Source organism: Dreissena polymorpha, chromosome 9 (assembly GCF_020536995.1).
Source record: "Dreissena polymorpha isolate Duluth1 chromosome 9, UMN_Dpol_1.0, whole genome shotgun sequence".
Lineage (NCBI taxonomy): Eukaryota > Metazoa > Mollusca > Bivalvia > Myida > Dreissenidae > Dreissena > Dreissena polymorpha.
In genome coordinates this window covers 45,618,828-45,637,718 of record NC_068363.1, presented here as the reverse complement: position 1 = coordinate 45,637,718, position 18,891 = coordinate 45,618,828, and the positions used below count along the sequence as shown (strand labels likewise).

Here is an 18,891-nt window from a genome sequence, read left to right as displayed (position 1 = left end):
AGGTGCATAATAACGAATTACACGTCTGACTGCAAAAATTAGATGAGCCCCGTTCTGGGCATAATGTATGTGCGTAAAGTGTCGTCCGAGAATCGCCTGTGTAGTCCGGTCTAATCAGGAACGACATTTTCATATTTTATGGCATTTTGCATTTGATGGAAGTCTCTACTTAGCGAAAATCCAGTTTTGGATGAGAGTGTCGTCCCAGAGTAGCCTGTGCGGAATGTACATGCTTATCCGAGGCGGCAATTTACGCACACGCATTAAGCATACCAGAACAGAACTTTTATAACAGACAGGAGACGTATAAAACTTATTTTCTGTAGCATACACTTTCACGAATACATAATTTCACTTCCTTTTAGTTCTTTCTTCTCCGGTGTATTTCTACGCTATCAGCGCTTTGATTATCTACATAGATGGGCGACATGCAATATTGCATCAATAGCCGATCATAGTTTCATTTCTATTATTATCATACATATCAAGCAGATCATATTGTTTTTTAATTAATAGTTTACCTTTGTTGTCATTTTGATGTTGATAAAGAACACGTATTTGTCTTTCTGTTTGAGATAAAAGAGAAGACATAACATGTTTAATAGATTTATTAATTCCAATAGTAATCTTCAGTACTATTTTAATCACATGTAGCAAATCAAAGAGTAAAATAATATATAATAAACAAATATGTAATTCAACTTTTGCAAATATGTAACAAGTAAGTATTAAATTCTTCGTATAATGATAAAAATTATGTACAAAAATAATGTTTTTTAAATTGAGGGTTGAAATTAGAATCCCGGACAATCGCTCCTACGGACAATCGCTCCTACGGACAATCGCTCCTACGCTAAATTTGACAGGGCGGACAGTCGCTCCTACGATGTTTTGACACGGCGGACAGTCGCTCCTACGATGTTTTGACAGGGCGGACAGTCGCTCCTACATTATTTTGCCAATCCGGACAGTCGCTCCTACATTATTTTGACTCCACGGCAAAACGTAATTTGCGCCGATCAAAGGCTAACACCTATAATGAACCGACAATAAAATTTGCCAACTTGTTAACAGTAAGCCGATTCAACATGAGCCGATCAATGGGATTTTAAATAATTAATTTACTTATTAACAAACTATGTTACAGTTTGTCGATTGTTTAACTGTAATTATAAGATAGTTATAAGGACACCTCGGACAACGGTTACTGCATTATTCCTATCAGGGACATTCGTTCCTACATTACATTTATTGGAATAAGTGCCATTTTGCGAATGGAATAAGCATAAAAACCGCATTGATGAAATGTTGTTCTTTATTTCATGTGTATTTATGATATGACATTTATAAACATATATTCACACAAAATACGCAAACGAAAGCACATACACACGAAAAGAAACACACATGTACATTTATACACACATCTCGATTAATACGAGTCAGTTCAGCGTTCGTGATTTTAAATCTTAATTTGTTCGCTTCAATCATGTGATGATCTGCTTGGTGCGAATGAAGATTCGTACCGTTCATTTGTGTTACCTGAAATCATAAGTTATATTTATATAATAGCAAATAAATAGTATATATATAAATATAAAATTAAATTTAAGACATGTGTTACTGGTAAATTAGTTAGTAACAATCAAAAAGTCTTAATAAAACGCAATAATCGTTTTCAAGTACAATCTTTCAATAAATTTCATTAAATCAATAATTTCTATATCAACAATGATAGTATCAATCGATAATGACCACTTTGACATCTATGATGTGCGAACCGTTCATAAAGATCCGCATAAAGATAACAGACTGGCGTCACATTAAAGTTAATAAAGGTAAGTAAAGGTTAGGTCATTGTTATCCCACTTGACCGATTGATATATGACACTGAACGATTTCTTAATCGGCATTTCTATGATTATTAAAATAGTGTGTTAAAGTGATAATGCACGATTTTTACATGTGTTAAATTGTAATATATTGATAACATGTTATATGTATATGTTACAATAACACAAAATGTTTCCTGAGCATGAATGGGCATAATAACATTAACATTATTTTAATATGTCGACTTATATTGAGATCTATTATCAGCGAGCCCTTGCAGGAATTGGAACGACTTTTACTGCATACCCATCGTATTGTAGACTTAGACGTGTGCTTCTTTGAATACGAATGACCCTCTAAGCATAGCACAGACTGACTGCGTTAGTTTGTTATAAGTTCCACATTGGAAGTGAATTTGAAGGTGTGGGACATAACAATATATACATATTGTTTTCACAGTTTGCGAAATTACATTTAAAGAATCGACAAATAGTATCATAGTCGGTTAATTATATGTGTTAACCTTTGATGGGCATATACTTCGTTTTGCCGTGGAGTCAAAATAATGTATGAGCGACTGTCAGGGTTGACAAAATACTGTAGGAGCGATTGTCCGGGTTGGCAAAATAATGTAGTAGCGACTGTCCTCCCTGTCAAAACATCGTAGGAGCGACTGTCCGCCCTGTCAAAACATCATAGGAGCGACTGTCCGCCCTGTCAAAACATCATAGGAGCGACTGTCCGCCCTGTCAAATTTATTGTAGGAGCGATTGTCCGTAGGAGCGATTGTCCGTATACCTTGAAATTATTTTCTCATTTAAAAAACTTATCAATTGTAAAGTAGTAAATGCTGATCAAATATGTCTCATTAATTAAACTTTTTGATCCCTTAGGGCAAATCCTTAATTCATAACAAGTATACACTAAAGTAAAAAAATATATTCAACAGTTACATTCTGATTGTACATATCAAATACTTCACCACACTCTTTTACCAATTTAAATATGTACATACAGAAAATACATACAAAAAATTGTTATACAAACAAAACCATGAACATCACGTCTTAGCAACATTTCTGGTAATCATAAATAATATAAACCATAGCAACATGAAAGTTGGATATGACTTTTAGTTAAGCTAGTGGCGTTGATATGATTTACAACTAACTGAAATGTAAATAAGCCTTACTCAGGGAAAAAAGGGCTTAATGCATGTGCGATAACTGTAGTCTGTGCGGACTGCGCAGGCTAATCAGGAATGAAACATTTTGTGTAAGCTGGATATTCGATGAAAAGAGACTTCCTGAAAACAAAAATTATCAAAAAAGAAGAAATTGTTGTCCCTGATCATGTGTTCGAATCTGAGACGACTTTTAACACACATGAATTTAGCCCAGTTTTCCCACATCATGGCTCAGTAATTTTCTAGGCTGATATGTCTATGGTAAGTTTAAACACTTAAGTGGCAGCTTAGTTTTCTTCTTATCACTTGGGTCCATAGTATTTTCCACATTCAAATGTTATCCTCTAACATATTCCATATTTCATACTTCACAAGAATAAAGTGATATAAGCCGAGTTAAAAATGACAAGGGCTGTTTGTAAAACATGCATGCCCCCCATATGGGCTGTCCGTTGTAGTGGCAGCCATTGTGTGAATACGATTTTTGTCACTGTGACCTTGACCTTTGACCTAGTGACCTGAAAATCAATTGGGGTCATCGGCCAGTCACGATCCATGTACCTATGAAGTGTCATGATCCTAGGCAAACCCGTTCTTGAGTTATTATCCGAAAATCATTTTACTATTTCGGGTCACCGTGACCTTGACCTTTGACCTCAAAATCATTAGGGGTCATCTGCAAGTCACGATCAATCTACCTATGAAGTTTCATGATCCTAGGCGTATGCGTTCTTGAGTTATCATCCGAAAACCATTTTTCTATTTCGGGTCACCGTGACCTTGACCTTTGACCTAGGGACCTCAAAATCAATAGGGGTCATCTGCGAGTCATGATCAATCTACCTATGAAGTTTCATGATCCTAGGCGTATGCGTTCTTGAGTTATCATTCGGAAACCATTTTACTATTTCGGGTCACCGTGACCTTGACCTTTGACCTAGTGACCTCAAAATCAATAGGGGTCATCTGCGAGTCATGATCAATGAACCTATTAAGTTTCATGATCCTAGGCCCAAGCGTTCTTGATTTATCGTCTGACAACCACCTGTAGACCGACCGACAGACTTACCGACCGACCGACAGACCGACATGAGCGAAGCAATATACCCCCTCTTCTTCGAAGGGGGACATAAAAATACAGTAAACATTTTATATTGCTTGAACATTATTTTTTTCATGAATAATGTATGATAATTCAATTAAATACAAAGTGTCTGAATTCAAAATGTTGCATTCACAAAAGACAATCATCAAAAAGAAGGTCTTCTACTTCTTTTTAGAATACTCAGAATAACATGATCCATGAAAGCAATTCAGTGATTGAAACAAAAAAACAACTGCTCACATCAATGCTGGGTTGTACATGAATCAATTAACTGACAAAGAACACGATATCTGTTGGATGTAATACTTAAACACAATACTTTGACAAGTATTATTCCATTAACATGATTGCCTCAATAATCGCTGACAACCCGAAAAAACATAGCAAAATGTGAGAAATATATCCATTCATGTTTAAGATTCTTTAATTTTCATTTTTGTCTTTTCAATGGAAGTGTATTATATGCTTTTTGTGAAAATGTAAAAATCAGACATGAAAAGAAATCACGCTGAGCCTCGCTATGGGACAACAGTGTTTAATGCATGTGCATGTGCGTGAAGTGTCATCTCAGATAAGCCTGTGTAGTATGCACAGGCTAATCTGGGACAAAACTTTCTGCATAGACTAAAATTATATTAAGAAGATATTTTCCTTACATGAAAAATTTCATAAAAGCCAAAAGTGTCATCCCCTATTGGTTTTGTGTACATGCTCATCTGGGACAACTTTTTTCGCACATGCCTTCAGTCCAGCTCTTCCAATTAATACTTCACTTTTATTGCACACCCACCAAGTGTCCCTACGCGGAACAACTAAAACCCTTTCACTCTCACAGTCTGCTGGGAACAACAGGTGTTGATATCAACACGGTCTTATCAAATGCTGCACGCAGCACATCCTCCAAATTGTCAACTAGTTTAAAGGTTAGATCCGCCTGAAAAACAACATTTACATAATTGTTGTTTTTAACGTTTATATAGGTGATGACATCATTCAAAATTTGCCCCACACACAAAATTCACAAAAAGGGAGGATTTTACATTATCTGCCAATTAATCTAAGATTCAGCATGGCACTGTCCTAGATAATCATTGGCACTCTCCTAGATACATCATCACTTAACATAATTTCAGATGGAAGTATTTCTACTGCCTTGTCACGTCCAGGTTTTTCAATTACCTTACCATTTGCAGGTGTTTCCTTGACATGTGCAGGTACATGTATAAATTGTGACTTGACTAGACATTAACAAGTATTTCTACTTCCTTTTCTATTAATTTCTATTAATATTATTAAACATTGGCATATTTTTCAAATAGCTGAAAATTGACAGGGCTTTTTCGTGAATCATGGGCAGAATGACTCATGTCAGCTCTGTTCTTACCTTGGCAATGGCAGGTATGTCTGGCAGGTCTTTCTCAATTCTCTTAGTCGGTAAGACCTAGCTAAGCTCTTGTCTTACCTTCACATCAACAAGTATTCTTACCTTCACATTAACAAGTATGTCAGGCAAGTCTTTATCATTACTCTTGGGCACTATAACCCATGTCAGTTCTGTTCTTACCTTGACATTGGCAGGTATGTCCTGCAGGTCCTTTTCATTCCTCTTAGGAAGTATGACCCTGGTCAGCCCTGCCCTGTGGGCTGCTAGCACCTTTTCCTTAATACCCCCCACCTGTGGGAGAGAAAAGCAAATGCTGATTTGTCATAGACAGCTGCACTTATGGTGTGATATATCACTGTTACCATTATCATAGTCTGCATAATTATTATAGCAATCATCATCATCATCATCACAATAACCATCATCATCAGCTTCTTCTTTTCCTTGATTTCATTTGCATCATAGTCATCATCTTCATCTCAAACATAATCATTCTTGTCATAAGCTTTCATGGCAGCAGCAGTATTAGCTTTGACACTATTATCTATCATATTTTTTTTACAGTTTTCTAAAATCACAAACATATATAAAATTTACTCATAAACATCAACATCAGAAGACTCAGAACTTAGGATAGATATTCAGAACTTCTTTGAATTTATATACACAGATAGGGCAAATTCTATTTATAACACCAAGGTAAGTAACTCACAGCAGTACAATCCCTCTCAGGATGATCTCCGCTATATTAATTACATGGAGGGAAGTAACTCACTGGTATTATTAAACAAAGAGAAGTAACTCACAGGCAGTACAATTCCTCTCAGTGTTATCTCCCCTGTCATAGCGGTGTCTGAGCGCACACATTGATGGGTCAGCAGTGATACCAGGACAGTTACTATGGTTACTCCAGCTGATGGTCCGTCCTTGCCAATTGCCCCGGCAGGAAAGTGGATGTGAAGGTCAGACTTTAAGAGTTCTTTTTCATCAAGATTGAACTGGCGGACAAAAATGACATTAAATATTGACATCTTGATTGAACTGGCACTAAATACAAATAAAGAATATGCAAAAGTACATGTGTCCACTGTGACCATGACCTTAGAGAAAGTGGAAAGTTCCACCTAAACACACAAACAAACACACATACGGGCACATACATGCTAGTTTTTTTGTCGAATGTGACACAGATGTTTGTAAGCTATTGCTCCATGTGTACCTGTCTGGCATGGGTCTTGACCCAGTTGTGCGCAAGATTAGCCGACTCCTTCATCACGTCCCCAAGCTGACCGGTCAGCGTGAGAGTTCCCTCCCCTGCCATGCTGGAGGCCTCAACAAACATGATCTCCCCTCCCATGGGTGTCCATGCCAGACCGACAGCTACACCCGGGTCAACAAGATGCTGGGCAATCTCACTCTCATACACAGGTTGCTGAAATAGTACACTTGAGGTGTTAATTAAAATAAAATTTTATTTCACCTCTATTGCATTGAAAGCTTAAGGTTTAATAAAAAGCTCTCGAGTCCATTTCCTGGGTAGAACCAGTACCTGTCTCTGCAGGAGATCTAAAGAATGCTCCCATTGTCGGTATCGAACCCACGCAAGGCGGACACCCTATCAACTATGCCACGGCAACTTCTCATTACAGTATAAGAACACTGATAAGTAAACATACAGACATCGCTTTGTCTTTCTGTTTGTCAATAATTTTTTTAATAAGAATTCAACATAAATAAATTGGATTCTGCGATAATTTTGTATCAATTACCACTGACATGTTAATACTTATCTTTCAAGTCAATCGTTAGTTTTAACCTATTTATTTTAGCTCAATTGCATAGAAAGCCTAAGGATGATTTGAAATGCTCTTAAGTCCATTTCCTGGACTAGAACCAGTACTTGGTGACTATGGGGGAGATCAAAAGAACGCTTCCACAGTTGGGATTGAACTTGTGACCTCCTGATCCCTAGACGGACTCCATATCAATTATGCTACGGCCACCAACTCATTATCTACATCAACTCAATCGTTGATTGACATGTGTGTGATGTACAAAACTAGACCAATGTTGAGATTGTTTTCAATGAGAACATGAAGCATTAGCAAACAGAGTACAATTTAAGGAAACAATAACTCAATTTAATGTGTGTATATTATAAGATTTACATTTAATTCTACACTTGGTGTAGATGACATAGTTTGTTTATAAAACTAAAAGTAATTAATCATTATCTTACATGATTATTATCAAACCTTTCTTTACCTAAAGGATGTCTACTTACCCCAAGGATGTCTATTAACCCCAAGGAATGTGATTTACCCCAAGCTTTCTATTTACACCAAGGATGTCCATTTACTCTAAAGATGTCAATTTACACCAAGGATGTCAATGTACCCCAAGGATGTCTATTTACCCCAAGCACATCTGTTTACCCAAAATACATCAATTTACCCCAAGGACATCTTTTTACGCCAAGGAAGTGTATTTACCCCAAGCACATCTGTTAACCCCAAGGACATCAATTTACCCCAAGGACGTCAATTTACCCCCAAGGATGTCTATTTACCCCAAGGATGTCTTCAATGGCAGCTTCATCAATCACAATGGGCATGTCTGGTGGATGGGCCAGAGCTGAGGCCTCGTTAGAAACGTGATCCAAAAGCTTGTCGTTGGTCAACTCCCTTTTCGATGTCTGAATCTTATCGACCTTGTCTCTTTCAGATTGCGAACTGCTCTCTAAAACCCTGACGGCCACAGCTCTACAAATGGCTGCCAATTTACGTTCCAGTGAGCGCACCCCTGCCTCGCGAGTGTACCGGGAAACTACCAAAGACAAGATGAGTTCTGGCGCAAACTGTTTGCAACTTGTTTTTAGTAAAACAGTATTTTTTGAATTATCATATTTCTTGACATTTACTTGAAAAGAAATTACTTGTTTGTTTTGTTATACCATTTCATATCACTTTGATACACATGTTATGGCATACTCAATACTTCAGCAGATAATTGATAAATGACAATGACATTTTCCTTAAGCAAAATAATAACCAGTAAAATGCATGAGTAATATGTGCAAACGGATAAATTAGATTAATTTAAAAAGCAGACATAATGATATTTTTCCTCTAACCATAACATGAACATTAGTTGCATGTGACTTAAAATTGAAAGTGGAGTTTAAAAATTAAAGAGAATTATTCTGATGCTAACTGCCATACAAAAACACAAATCTGTGCATACTGATGCTTTTGATGCTATCTTCTGGTATCTGTAACTGTTCCACAGTTAGGCCGTGTTCACGTAACTGTTTTGGCAACAGATGCTGCACAGCGATGTTCACTTTCTCTTCTTGGGTGTATCCTGTCATACAATAACACCACCATAAATAAGCCTCGCTTTGAGATATCCAGGCTTAATGCATGTCCATAAAGTGTCGTCCCATAAAGTGAAATTAGCCTGTGCAGTCTGTAACTTTAAGCACATGCACTAAGTCCAATTTTCTCAGACCAAGTCTCATATATTTATACAGTCAAACGTCTGAATTTAAAATGTCAATCCAATGGATATCCAAGACAAAATAATACAAAAATAATGATTGGTCAATATTTGCAGTTGAGAATAAATTCAACAAGATGCTGCATTGAATAAACTCTAATTTGCTAACCCCCCCCCCCCCCCTTCCCCTGGAAGTCTTGTCAGAATCGATTCATTGGCCCACTAGAATTCATTAGACATTAAACGGTAAGCATAAAGCTGTGTACAATTATTTATATTGAACAAAACCCATCATTTTTGGTACTTCTAAAACAGATGGACAAACAGAATAATGGTCAGACCAGTAGGTATATGACTAACAGCAGATGCCAGAGTCATAACAAGAGCACCCACCGCCTTGCGGGTGCAGACCACTCATCTTTTTTTCTTTTTAAAGGTGTAGGGACCTATCTCAATTTCAATCACAAAGGATGGAGGGGTGGAGTTGAGAGGGGTGTATAGTGTGGGGGTGTAGTCATTTATTACATTATCTTCCAAAAATGCAATGCTTTTTTTTTTATTTTATTTTTTTTGGGGGGGGGGATTCTTGGGTGGGATGGTTGGACAAATAAAATACTAAAAATAAATATTTGTGTTTTTTAACCATGTTTGAAAAAAACAAGAGATGTGTTTGTCAGAAACACAATGCCCCCTATTTCGCCGCTTTGAAATTATTATTTATTTATTTTTACCTTTGACCTTGAAGGATGACCTTGACCTTGAACTTTCACCACTCAAAATGTGCAGCTTTATGAGAAGGTCGCTTTGAAATATTATTTTTTTGACCTTTGACCTTGAAGGATGACCTTGACCTTGAAGGATGACCTTGACCTTGAACTTCCACCACTCAAAATGTGCAACTTCATGAGAACGTCGCTTTGAAATTTTTATTTATTTTTTAACTTGAAGGATAACCTTGACCTTGAACTTCCACCACTCAAAATGTGCAGCTTCATGATAACGCCGCTTTGATTTTTTTAAATATTTTGTTTGACCTTTAACCTTGAAGGATGACCTTGACCTTGAAGGATGACCTTGACCTTGAACTTCCACCACTCAAAATGTGCAGCTTCATGAAAATGCCGCTTTGAAATTTTTTATTTGTTTTTTGACCTTTGACCTTGAAGGATGACCTTGACCTTGAAGGATGACCTTGAACTTCCACCACTCAAAATGTGCAACTTCATGAGAACGCCGCTTTGATTTTTTTTTTTTACCTTGAAGGATGACCTTAAAGGATGACCTTGACCTTGAACTTCCACCACTCAAAATGTGCAGCTTCATGAGATACACATGCATGCCAAATATCAAGTTGCTATCTTCAATATTAAAAAAGTTATGGCCAATGTTAAAGTTTTCGGACGGATAGACGCCATATATTTGACATTTGACCTTGAAGGATGACCTTCACCTTCACCTTTCACCACTCAAAATGTTCAGCTCCATGAGATACACATGCATGCCAAATAACAAGTTGCTTTCTTCAATAGTGAAAAAGTTATGGCCAATGTTAAAGTTTTTCGGGCGGACAGACACCATAAATTTGACATTTGACCTTGACCTTTCACCACTCAAAATGTGCAGCTCCATGAGATACACGTGCATGCCAAATATCAAGTTGCTATCTTAAAAATTGAAAAAGTTATGGCCAATGTTAAAGTTTTCGGACTGACAGACAGACTGACTGACATACTGACGGACAGTTCAACTGATATATGCCACCCTACCCGGAACATAAAAATTATTTTTTTGGGGTGGGGGTGGGAGGGTATAGTGTGAGGGTGTGGTGGTCATTTATTAGATGATCTTTAATTAAAACAAGAGGGCCATGATGGCCCTGAATCGCTCACCTGACTAACCTTGCTTCATGAACTTAAATTTTATTAGACCCATATATAATCCCAAGCCAAATTTCATTAATTAATACATTCTGACAAAATTTCATTAAGACGTGATGAAAACTGTGACCTCTTTCATGTACACAAGGTTTTACTAGAATTTGCCCGGTGACCTAATTTTTGACCCCAGATGACCCATATACGATCCAAAATCAGATATTATCAAGATAAACATTCTGACCATATTTCATTAAGATCAGATGAAAACTATGACCTCTATTGTCTTCACAAAGTTTTTCTATGATTACCCTTATACAATCCCAACCCAGATTTCATCAAGATTAATATTCTGGCCAAATTTCATAAAGATTTAATGAAAACTGTGACCTTTACTGTCTACAAAAGTTTTTTTTTTTAATCTGACCTAGTTTTTGACCCTAGATGACCCAAAGTCAATCCCAATCCAGATTTTAACAAGACAAACATTCTGACTATATTTCAATAAAATCTGATGAAAACTGTGACCTCTATAGTCTACACAAGGTTTTTCTATTATTTGACCTAGTGCCTAGTTGCTGACCCCAGATGATCCAAATACAATCCAAACAGGGCTCCTCTTGCCCAAAAATTTCTGTGGCCAACATCTTAGCCAAATGGAATTTTGTGTAGCCAAATTTTAGAAACTGTAGCCAAAGTTTTAGCAAAGCATTTGTAGGGGTCAAAGTTGGATATTTTGAAAATCCTGAACTTAAAGCTGGGGGCCAGGGGGCCACAGGGCCAGAGGCCCCCAGAAGCTCCTGGATTCGACACATTTAAAGGGTGCCTGTACCTGTTCTGGTGATTCTATTTTCTTAAAAAAACAACATACACATATATTTAAAAATCTTTATGTATTTGATAAAGAACACAAAGTTAGTCAAAAGGCAATTCATTCACATGTACCCTCTGTCTGGCATGGACTCGACTGCAGGTGTTGCTTTTGAAGAACCAGATAAAACCTGTAACAGTGGTTACAAATTATATTTTTCACACATACTTTAAAAAAGTCAATAATACATGTTTAATTAATGCAGAATCAAATGTCACCATTTATATTCACAGAATCATGCTGCCAGAAGCCTCCACATACACCTAAGAAAATTGGGTATGGTGGCTTCTGCTAAACAGTTAAAATTGAAAATTTCAGCATGGGTTCCCCTAGTTTTTATCCCAATCGTTGTTTGAATGCTAAATAATTGTATCCTGGTGTGACCCAAATTTGACGATGTAACGGTTACATGAAGCAATATTTAGCAAATAATTTAAGAAATAATGAATGTTTAATAGCACAAAATAATAATTTTAAACTCGGCTGTATTACTTTGAAATGATTCCAAGACAATAATCATCCATTTAATCGATAAAAATAGAACATCGTCGAATTAAGGTGTCGGCGAATTTGGATTACGGTAGGTTGCCCATATTTGTTTTACAAAAAGTAAAAAACAAAACATTTCTTGCTGCTGGGCTCATATGTTGGGGACAATAAAACATTTTATTTAACTAAAATAGACCTGTCCCAGTCAGCAAAAATGGCGTATTTGATCGTATTTTCAATAACTGTAAATATTCTTTTCCTGATTTATGCTTTATTCAAAGGTCAAAATGTTTTAAAAGCTCACAATCAATGAATCATACGTTATTAATAAAAAAAAATGGCAAATTTGCTAGATCTATCTTGCCGATTTTTGATGCAAAACAACCTAAACAGTAAACTTCAGCAACAGAAAATACGACCAAATTCGGGGTGTTAGTTTAAAAAAATAAAAACCCTACCTGGTTGGTCTTGATGGTTCTTATATTCTTTATGTGATAAGGGCCCTCTGCGTGGAGACGCAATGCCTTCTTCCCACAAGACTGATAATTCAGGGTTTTCTTACAAACTTCTCAAACCGCTTTTCCACAAGCTTCCACTTTTCTCAACCAGTTCACTACCCACCCGTAGACTACAGCGGGGGGTTTCCGGATGTTTCACCCCCAAGACGTTTCCCCCCCAAGACGTTTCCTCCCCAGACGTTTCCTCCCCACTTTGGTTTAAGTGCAGACGTTTCCCCCCCCCCCCCCCAATAAATGTATGATTGTTTGTTTATTCTTGATTTATTATCAAAATGATTATGTTGTTTATGAAGTTTTCAATTAACTTTATTTATGAAGCAGCTTGTTTGATTATTTTTTTGGTTTAACTGTGAATGGAATGCATGTAAATCATTAGTGTTGAGGAACTGTGGTTGTTTGTTGTTTTTAATCCAATAAATCCAATTAAATAGGGTCAATTGGTGAATTGATTAAATGGTTAAATCACATTTATATTAATTTCCTTGTAACAGTTAAATATGATAAATAAATAAACTATTTAATTGTCAACATTTTTTTTTTCATGCATTTATATGTATGTATATAATAAAATGATTGGATGTCACTGACATTTTATTTTTTACTAATAACTAGTTCAGACTAATTAAAACAGAATTGCACTTTCCTTGTGCATTATTTCATTATTGGTATAATAAGCAAATGTAAACTTATTGATATTTTTATAATTTTACTCAATAATATTAATTATATTAAAAAGCAACAAAAAACTTTTTTATTTAATGAATTTGTGTAATTTAAGGAAAAGAAAATAATTTTACAAATTAAAAAAAGTGTTTTAAATGCATAAATATAAAATATATCAGTTCTACAAACACCAAATCTAAGCAGTTCAGTATCACACTCCACAATATCATGAACACCAACATTTTTAATCTGGTAACAAGTGTCTAATGGTGTTTTAAGTTGAGTAATTCGATGGCCTTAGTGCATTTTTAACACCTTTTTATGTACTAGTTTGGCCACTTTGGCATTACTATGCATGTGCTTATTGCCTATATATTGTAAGTTTTGTATATGTAAAGATGAACTGTAAAAGATCAAGTTATATTAATAAACTTTCTGTTCTGTTCTGTTCCATATATAAAACTATCAATTAAGTCAAATAAATCTATTCATTAATAATATTTAATACAGTGATAATCTATTTAAAAACGTTTTTTTTGCATAATAATGTTCTTATCTCATCTTATCCCCCTGTCACCTAATCTCATCAATGCTGATTAAAGGGCCTGTATATTGCACCCATAATCTAGCTGTTATCTTGTGTACTACACTTGCTAATCTAATCAATGCTTGTTTATTGCACCCTAAGTGCCTAATATCTTGTATAATGGTAGGTGTGGTTGTTTTTTAATATTAGTCAAATGATGAAAATGCTGTCACATTTTTTTGGCTACAAATTAAATTAATTTTTAAATTGGAAGGTAAAGTAAAGATCTATGACAAACTGATAGCTATTTATCAAAATTATTTTTGAGAACTACAATTCAATACTGGCTGTAATAAATTATAATTTAAATGTCATATAAACAAGGTGTTGGTTTACTCAATTGATTAATACAATAGTTATAATTGTTTAATTTGTAACATACTATTCCACTTACAATGACCATCAAAGAACATCAAAGGTGTGCTTTTACTCAATTGATTAATACAATAGTTATAATTATTTAATTTGTAACATACTATTCCATTTAAAATGACCATACAAGAACATCAAAGCTTTGATTTTACTCAATGTTTCAATGAGCTTAATTAATGCAAGAACAATTTAAGGTACTTATAAAATCAAGTATAATTAGATCTATTTAATTGTTAAATTTGTTAGAGGCTTCCCTAAACAACCATATAAAATCATTAATATATAACTCAACTAACATCATTTTTTTACACATAAATGCACTCAATTAATATACTAATACTTTATTTTTACTTTATTACAAATAACTACTGCTAATATACATTTACATATTATGCAGACGTTTCACCCCCATTTTGGGGGTGAAACGTCTGGGGAGGAAACGTCTGGGGAGGAAACGTCTTGGGGGAGAAACGTCTGCCACCCACAGGGAATGGCCACCCATTATAAACTGTACGCTGAAGTTTCTTTAGCTACCAACAGGCAAGTATCTCGTTGCCATTTTTCTCAACTTAAGTCTAAACACAGCTTCCCATTCGGCATCAAATATACGCAAAAAATACTCAAATTGATTTAAATCGGCAGCAATCTTTAATCAGATGTAATTGTTTATTTAATCCTCTACGATGTACGATTTGTTTTCACATCAGTAATTTGTCTGGATGACCGGTGTTAATGCCGACTGCGTATGAATTTTTCAGGTCAATAACATGGCGATGTATTGATGCACAGACTACAGCTGAAAGCGGTTAATATCTGGGACGGCATGTCAGGAAAAAAATCAATACCGATAATTCGCATTGTTCATTAATTAAGCAACAATTAATAACACTTATCCTTTATGGATTTTCATGAAAGAAAAACCATAATAAAGAAAATTTTATTCTCTTTAATCTGATATATAAACAAGTTTGGAAAGAATTGGATGACAAATTTGGACTTTATTGCATAAACACCATTTTCTCAATTCAAGGGGAGATAATTCTGTACTTCATTGACCAATAATGCTAATTTTTCATAGGGTTCGTGTCCTCATTGATATAAAGCCACGGTGCAAGTTTGGAAAGGATCGGACAAAAAATGTGGAAGATTTTTGAAAGTTTTCACAAAATAGGCAAAAACGAATAAAAATGCAAAGTTCAACGAGCTCCTGCGGCCATGTTTTTTGACGAATCAAATTTCTTTGAACAACTTTTGCAGGGGAGCCTTCAAAGGTCATCCCTGTGAAATTTTTTGAAAATCTGATGAGCGGTTTCTGACAAGAAGATTTTTTAAGGTTTTTACCATATATGGTCATGGCGGCCATCTTGGTCATGTGATCAAAAAAAATTTAACAACTTTTTTGTCCCATGTCCTAGGGATGCTCCACATAAAATTTAGTTGAAATTGGCTCAATGGTTTAGTAGAAGATGTTTACAAATTGTTTACAGACAGACGGACGGACGGACGACGGACGCTGAGTGATCACAATAGCTCACCCTGAGCTATCGCTCAGGTGAGCTAAAAAAAAATAATGGGGGGTGGGGGGGGGAATGAGGGGGGATGAGGGGGGGGGGGGGAGATTCGGGGGGGGGGGGATGGTTTGGACAGAGTCAATTGTGGTATGTCAGGTAAGACTTGTTTTGTCAAAGTATCAATCGAATCTTATCATAAAGAAAGAAGTTATGGCAATTTTAGCAAAATTTTATAATTTGACCTTGAGATAATTCAAAGTTCAAGGTAAAATTCAACTTGCCAGGTACAGTATTCTCATGATAGCATGAAAGTATTTAAAGTTTAAAAGCAATAGCCTTGATACTTTAGAAGTAAAGTGAATTCAAACACAAAATGTAACCATATATTCAAAGTTACTAAGTAAAAAAAGGGCCATAATTCAGTAAAAACGACAACCAGAGTTATGCAACTTGTCCTTTACTGTCCCCTTATGATAGTTTGCGAGTGTTCTTAGTATGAAAGCAATATCTATGATACTTTAGGAAAAAAGTGGACCTTAACACAAAACTTTACCAAATTTTCAATTTTCTATTATGAGGGGACTGGGCAGGCAAAGTTAGATAATTCTGGCTTGCATTTTGACAGAATTATGTGCCCTTTTTATACTTAGAAAGTTAAGTTTTGTGTTTAGGTCCATTTTATTCCTAAAGTATCAAAGCTATTGCTTTCATACTTGCAACACTTACTAACTATCATAAGGGGACTGTGCAGGCAAATTAATGTAACTCTGACTGGCATTTTGACAGAATTATGTGCCCTTTTTATACTTAGAAAATTGAAAATTTGGTTAAGTTTTGTGTTTAGGTCCACTTTTTTCCTAAAGTATCAAAGCCATTGCTTTCATACTTGCAACACTTACTAACTATCATAAGGGGACTGTGCAGGCAAAGTTATGTAACTCTGACTGGCATTTTGACGGAATTATGTGCCCTTTTTATACTTGTATGATATATAGGCTACTGACCAGGTACTTGTATTATCTCCATGCGGTCCAACAAGGCTGCTGGTATACTGCTCATACTGTTGGCCGTAGCAATAAACATAACCTGAGACAGGTCAAATGGCACATTCAGGTAACTGCAAAGCGGTCAAGGGCAAACAAGATTCATAAAACAATATTTCTCTCAATGTTTTATTATCTTCCAACAAACAAAACCTTCAAAACCTTATAACTTTATTTTTGTTAAAGTTACTATCTTTTGTCCACATGAAAGTTCGAGGTTAAAAATGATTATATCATAGACATGTAAGTTCGCGAGGTTCTGATTTTGTCAAACCGAAAACCAACTAGGAATTTGAGTTGTTAATTTCCCAATGCGTTTATAATACTTGTCAGCAATAAAAGTTGGTGGGGAGAGGGAGTCAATAGCAAATGGTGGGCCATGTTCATCACATTATAACAAACCCATTTATGCCTAGCGTTTAGAAAAAAGGCCTTGGCAAACAGCGTAGACCCAGATGAGACGACACATGATGCGGCGTCTCATCAGGGTCTGCGCTGTTTGCTTAAAGGAATTTCTGTAAGAAATATTCTAAGTATAGAAATAAATATACTAGACATCCCTAACTTTGGAAATAAATTGATCCAATTTAGAAGGATGGGAGAGTCCACTAGGCATAAATGGGTTAACTAATCCATTGTAATGTATCATGTACTCCCCTTTAGGCAGTATCTGTATTTATTAGGATTGGGAATAAAAGACAATATGTTTTCATCGATCACATTGTATATGAATGTATGTGTATGGTAATTTGGTAATTAAAGATTTAAACATAGGCATCATTATTCATTGGGATCTTAAATGTATTGATCGTTCTTCTAATGAAATCAATCTAAATAAATGTCCCACAAACAATGATTTTACAGTATCTAGCATATAGTTAATATGAAAGATAATGAAGTTATAAAATGTCAAAGAAGAAAAAAAAGGGCATAACCTTGATACTTCTTTAAATAGGATGATAAAAAATTACATATGCACAACTACTTATCATGAAGAACAATGTTTGAATGTTTAAAAGTTTAGGATAATCCCTGCAGACAAGTTTGTTTCTACAGACTGATGGGCAGACAAACAGACATCCATGGGGATTCCAGTTTAGCTCCCTCTACTACGATATTCAAGTGTGTCGACAAGTTGTCCAAGGATACTGATCAGTGAAAGAATTATTCTGCTCTGGGTCCAGGACTTCTAGCAAGGCCGCTGCTGGGTCGCCATGGATACTCTTGCCCTGGAACATGCATATGTATAACATGTGTAAACCATGTGCCCTGGTAAAGGGTCATGCAAAACATGTGCCCTAGTTAAAAACAATATGCAAAACATGTTCCCTAACACTGAATATACATCATACAATTCTTTTTTAATTTAAATGAAAAACATTAATAAATCTGTGTTTTTTTAATACTATTTGAACATAAAAAACAACACTGTTGTTAAACTGTTTAAACACTTTATATCAACAAATGCACATTGCATTGCATATACACGCCAAAAAAAAAGATTCTCACATTAATTTAAATATTCCACCGAACAAAACTGCAGATAGATTCAATCACTTCTCATGGACCATACTATAGATCTTTTTTACAACTCACTAAATACTTGTCTTTCCCAATAAATGAACTCATGAGAGGTCTCTAGCATGTTTATTTACTTATCAATAGGTTGCACAAAAATATGTTTGTTATTTTAATAAGCAAACATGAACTATCACTGTTGCGCCTGAGATATCCCTGCATGTCGCCATGTCAGAGGGCATAGGAAGTTCAGTAATAATGAGAGATTTCCCAACCTTGCAAGCTTCATACCATGAACCTTTACCTTGATACCCAATATTGTTGCCGAATACATACCCTACAAAAAAATTTCTGCATGAAAAATTCACAAGGGCAAAAATGGATAAATTATGAAAGCACGAGTTATTGCTCTTGTGACTGGACTTCTCATCAAACTGATC

At 35.6% G+C, this 18,891-nt stretch overlaps 1 protein-coding gene and 1 long non-coding RNA gene across 2 annotated transcripts in view; both read right to left on the bottom strand.

Annotated features, from left to right (window-relative positions):
• Positions 1-593: 593 nt before the first annotated feature.
• LOC127844541 (lon protease homolog 2, peroxisomal-like) overlaps positions 594-18,891 on the bottom strand; it is a 41,489-nt gene continuing 23,191 nt past the window's right edge. Inside the window, exons 10-17 of the mRNA XM_052374875.1 lie at positions 18,083-18,162; positions 16,895-17,007; positions 8,752-8,871; positions 8,078-8,334; positions 6,728-6,940; positions 6,315-6,506; positions 5,689-5,799; positions 594-5,058 (exon numbers count right to left, since the gene is read on the bottom strand). Coding sequence (XP_052230835.1) covers positions 4,954-5,058; positions 5,689-5,799; positions 6,315-6,506; positions 6,728-6,940; positions 8,078-8,334; positions 8,752-8,871; positions 16,895-17,007; positions 18,083-18,162 — 1,191 coding nt within the window. The 3' untranslated portion in view covers positions 594-4,953. The remainder of the gene's footprint in view (positions 5,059-5,688; positions 5,800-6,314; positions 6,507-6,727; positions 6,941-8,077; positions 8,335-8,751; positions 8,872-16,894; positions 17,008-18,082; positions 18,163-18,891) is intronic.
• On the bottom strand, positions 9,739-10,619 carry LOC127844543 (uncharacterized). The gene is made up of 2 exons (XR_008032802.1): positions 9,967-10,619; positions 9,739-9,876 (listed from the first exon to the last, which is right to left on the bottom strand). It is a non-coding gene; the product is annotated as an uncharacterized LOC127844543 (long non-coding RNA).